Raw genomic sequence first — 2,500 nt, 5'->3', positions numbered from 1 at the left:
ATGTGTTTGTCGGCGGAGGAAATTTTATTAATTCAAATCATTCGTATCTGGTTCCCTCCCCAGTGTTCGGTCTGCGGAAAGAGCTTCGCGGATCGGAGCAATATGACGCTGCATCATCGTTTGCATTCCGGTATCAAGCCATTCGCGTGTCCTATCTGCCCGAAAGCGTTCACCAAAAAACACCATCTGAAGACGCATCTGAACTACCACACTGGCTACAAACCTTATGTCTGCCCGCACCCCAATTGTGGTCAAAGCTTTACTCAATCCAGCAATATGCGGACACATGCAAAAAAGTGTCAATTTAAGCCACCAAATTCAGAGTTTGTCTGACGAAAAAATCCGGATGAGTCGAGGGGAGCAAGTGATATTCGATTTACGCAATGATTTCTTTAAGTTTTTCCTCTGTGTAGAACCTTATTTTTACTTTTAACTAGTGAAACAGACTTTTTATATTTATTAAACGAAAACCTTTCTGTGTTTTGAAATAATAAAAATATAGCTAGAACAAGAGCTATGGTCTAAGTTCACCCGTTTCGGCTCCTTGCAGATCGTTGTTACCTCCCTTATCCAGTTTAGTAGATTTTGGTGGAGAAACCCAGAAGGGTTTTGATATAGTCCTAATTTCGATTATCAGCAGAAGGCACAAATACGTGAATAGAATCGATAGACAGTTACATAAAATGTCGCTGTTTGTGTGGCATTATTTATTTGGACAAACAATTCATTGTCACATCCGTTCGCAATAAACACTTTGGATTAGCGGGTCCAAAATTGACCTAGTTTAGGCGACGACCACTTCCTCCTTCAACACTGCTTCAACGTCTGAACCACAGCCACTCGACTCTGAGGTGCTGCGACACGGAAGCCGTGATCCGGAGCTCTCGCCACCATGCTGCCCGTCCTCCTTTTGCTTCTTTTTGCTCTTGTACGATTCCACCTTTGCCCAGGCGAATTCGAAGGGATATTGCATGGGTTTAAAGACATCCGGCGTATTGTCATCGATGCCCGATACAATGTGCGCCGGCTCACCCTTCATGTGTATCCGTTCGAGAATCGTGGCATTGTGCGAAATTGGATCGAGACCGGTGATGTCGAAGAAGAGGTCCTCCTTGCTCTTCACTCCACTAACGCCCCGTTTGGTAAAGAACTGAAAGCATAAAAAAATGTGAAGCAAGCGAATGTGAACACACTTTTCGATAAAAACGATCGCGAATGGTTGGGAAAACAAAGATATCTACCGTGCTGATGTTGTCGCAATCGCGCATTAGGAATTCCAGTGCTCCCGGATGACTCGGTTCCACCGATTGTGCGACATCGATGATCCAGCATTTTTCCTCGTACCAAAGAATGTTGTACTCGGACAGGTCAGCATGCACCAGCCGGGCTTCTTTATAAAGCCGATGCATAATATCGACCATTTCCTCGTACGCCATGATCAGCTGCGCATCCGACAGTGTGGCCTCTTTCAGCTTCGGTGCCGGGATCATACTATCGCCCACGAATGCCATCACCAGTACATTCTTCTTCAGTGCGACCACCTCCGGGCATAGGATTCCGGCTGCACGGATCCGATGTAGATTCCGTAACTCCTTCTCCGCCCACATGTTGATGACGGTACGGGCGTTCTGTTTGGAAAACCGACCCGCAAACCGATAGTCATCCTTGATGTATCGATCACGCTGCTTAAACTCGTTCAGTGTGGTACTGAACACTTTGATGGCCACCTCCTTCGGGGGCAGTGGATCATCTTCCTTGAGGTTCGGGTTTTCGGAATCCGTCTCACCGTGCAGGATGATCGCTTCCTTGCCAGTAGAAATGACCCCATCGACCGACTCTAGCAGCTGGTTGTTGATCCACTTGTACAGTATCAGACGTGTCGGTTCATCGACTCCCATTTCGGCGGTCGCCAAGTTTTCCTTACGATCCTGAGCCTTGTGAAGCTTCCGAGTGGTTTTCTTCGAATGGGTCTTCAGCTGGTTAAACACCTTGTTGGACAGTTTCATATCGAAGCCGGCCGCATCGCCTGTCGAGAACTCGGGTGGAAAGGACATCACCTTGCATGCATTACTGCGCCCGCTAATGTCGAGGTTGTGCTTCGTCACCATTTCTCCTTCGCTGTTCACTCGATATCCGGTGCGCGGAAGCAGCTTCTGTTCCTTTTCGTTCGTTTCGAAACGGTCCCAGTCCGCCTTTAGATCGATCGGCACTTCCTCGCGCTCCTCGTACAGCAACCCCTCCGGTACGGTGCGATAGTTCGCGTACGAAACCTTCACCTTGGAATCCTTATTACGGTGGTTCTCTTCTCGCTTGATCTGCTCATCGTACTCAGCATCGAACTGGGCCTGCAGTAGTCGCGCCACCAGTGCATCCGATTCCACTTCCTTCTCGTCTGCCTCCTGCAAAGCACGCAGCAACTCATCCGGAATCACTGGATCCACCGGAACTTTCCCGGGATCCAGCACCCGAGAGCAGCCGGCCACGGGTTCTTCGCTGATGG

General features: G+C 48.8%; 2 protein-coding genes across 2 annotated transcripts in view; one reads left to right on the top strand and one right to left on the bottom strand.

Annotated features, from left to right (window-relative positions):
- Positions 1-333, top strand: part of LOC126577188 (zinc finger protein 142-like) — a 3,200-nt gene extending 2,867 nt beyond the window's left edge. The window contains exon 4 of the mRNA XM_050238642.1: positions 64-333. Coding sequence (XP_050094599.1) covers positions 64-333 — 270 coding nt within the window. The remainder of the gene's footprint in view (positions 1-63) is intronic.
- A 336-nt stretch (positions 334-669) lies between these two features.
- The window catches only part of LOC126570172 (serine/threonine-protein kinase RIO3), a 2,161-nt gene continuing 330 nt past the window's right edge, over positions 670-2,500 (bottom strand). The window contains exons 1-2 of the mRNA XM_050227731.1: positions 1,242-2,500; positions 670-1,150 (exon numbers count right to left, since the gene is read on the bottom strand). The exon at positions 1,242-2,500 is cut by the window's right edge and continues 330 nt beyond it. Of these exons, the coding sequence (XP_050083688.1) occupies positions 785-1,150; positions 1,242-2,500 (1,625 nt within the window). The 3' untranslated portion in view covers positions 670-784. The remainder of the gene's footprint in view (positions 1,151-1,241) is intronic.

The sequence above is a fragment of the Anopheles aquasalis genome, chromosome 2 (assembly GCF_943734665.1).
Source record: "Anopheles aquasalis chromosome 2, idAnoAquaMG_Q_19, whole genome shotgun sequence".
NCBI classification, from domain to species: Eukaryota; Metazoa; Arthropoda; class Insecta; order Diptera; family Culicidae; genus Anopheles; species Anopheles aquasalis.
This window is presented reverse-complemented; position numbering and strand designations above follow the sequence as displayed.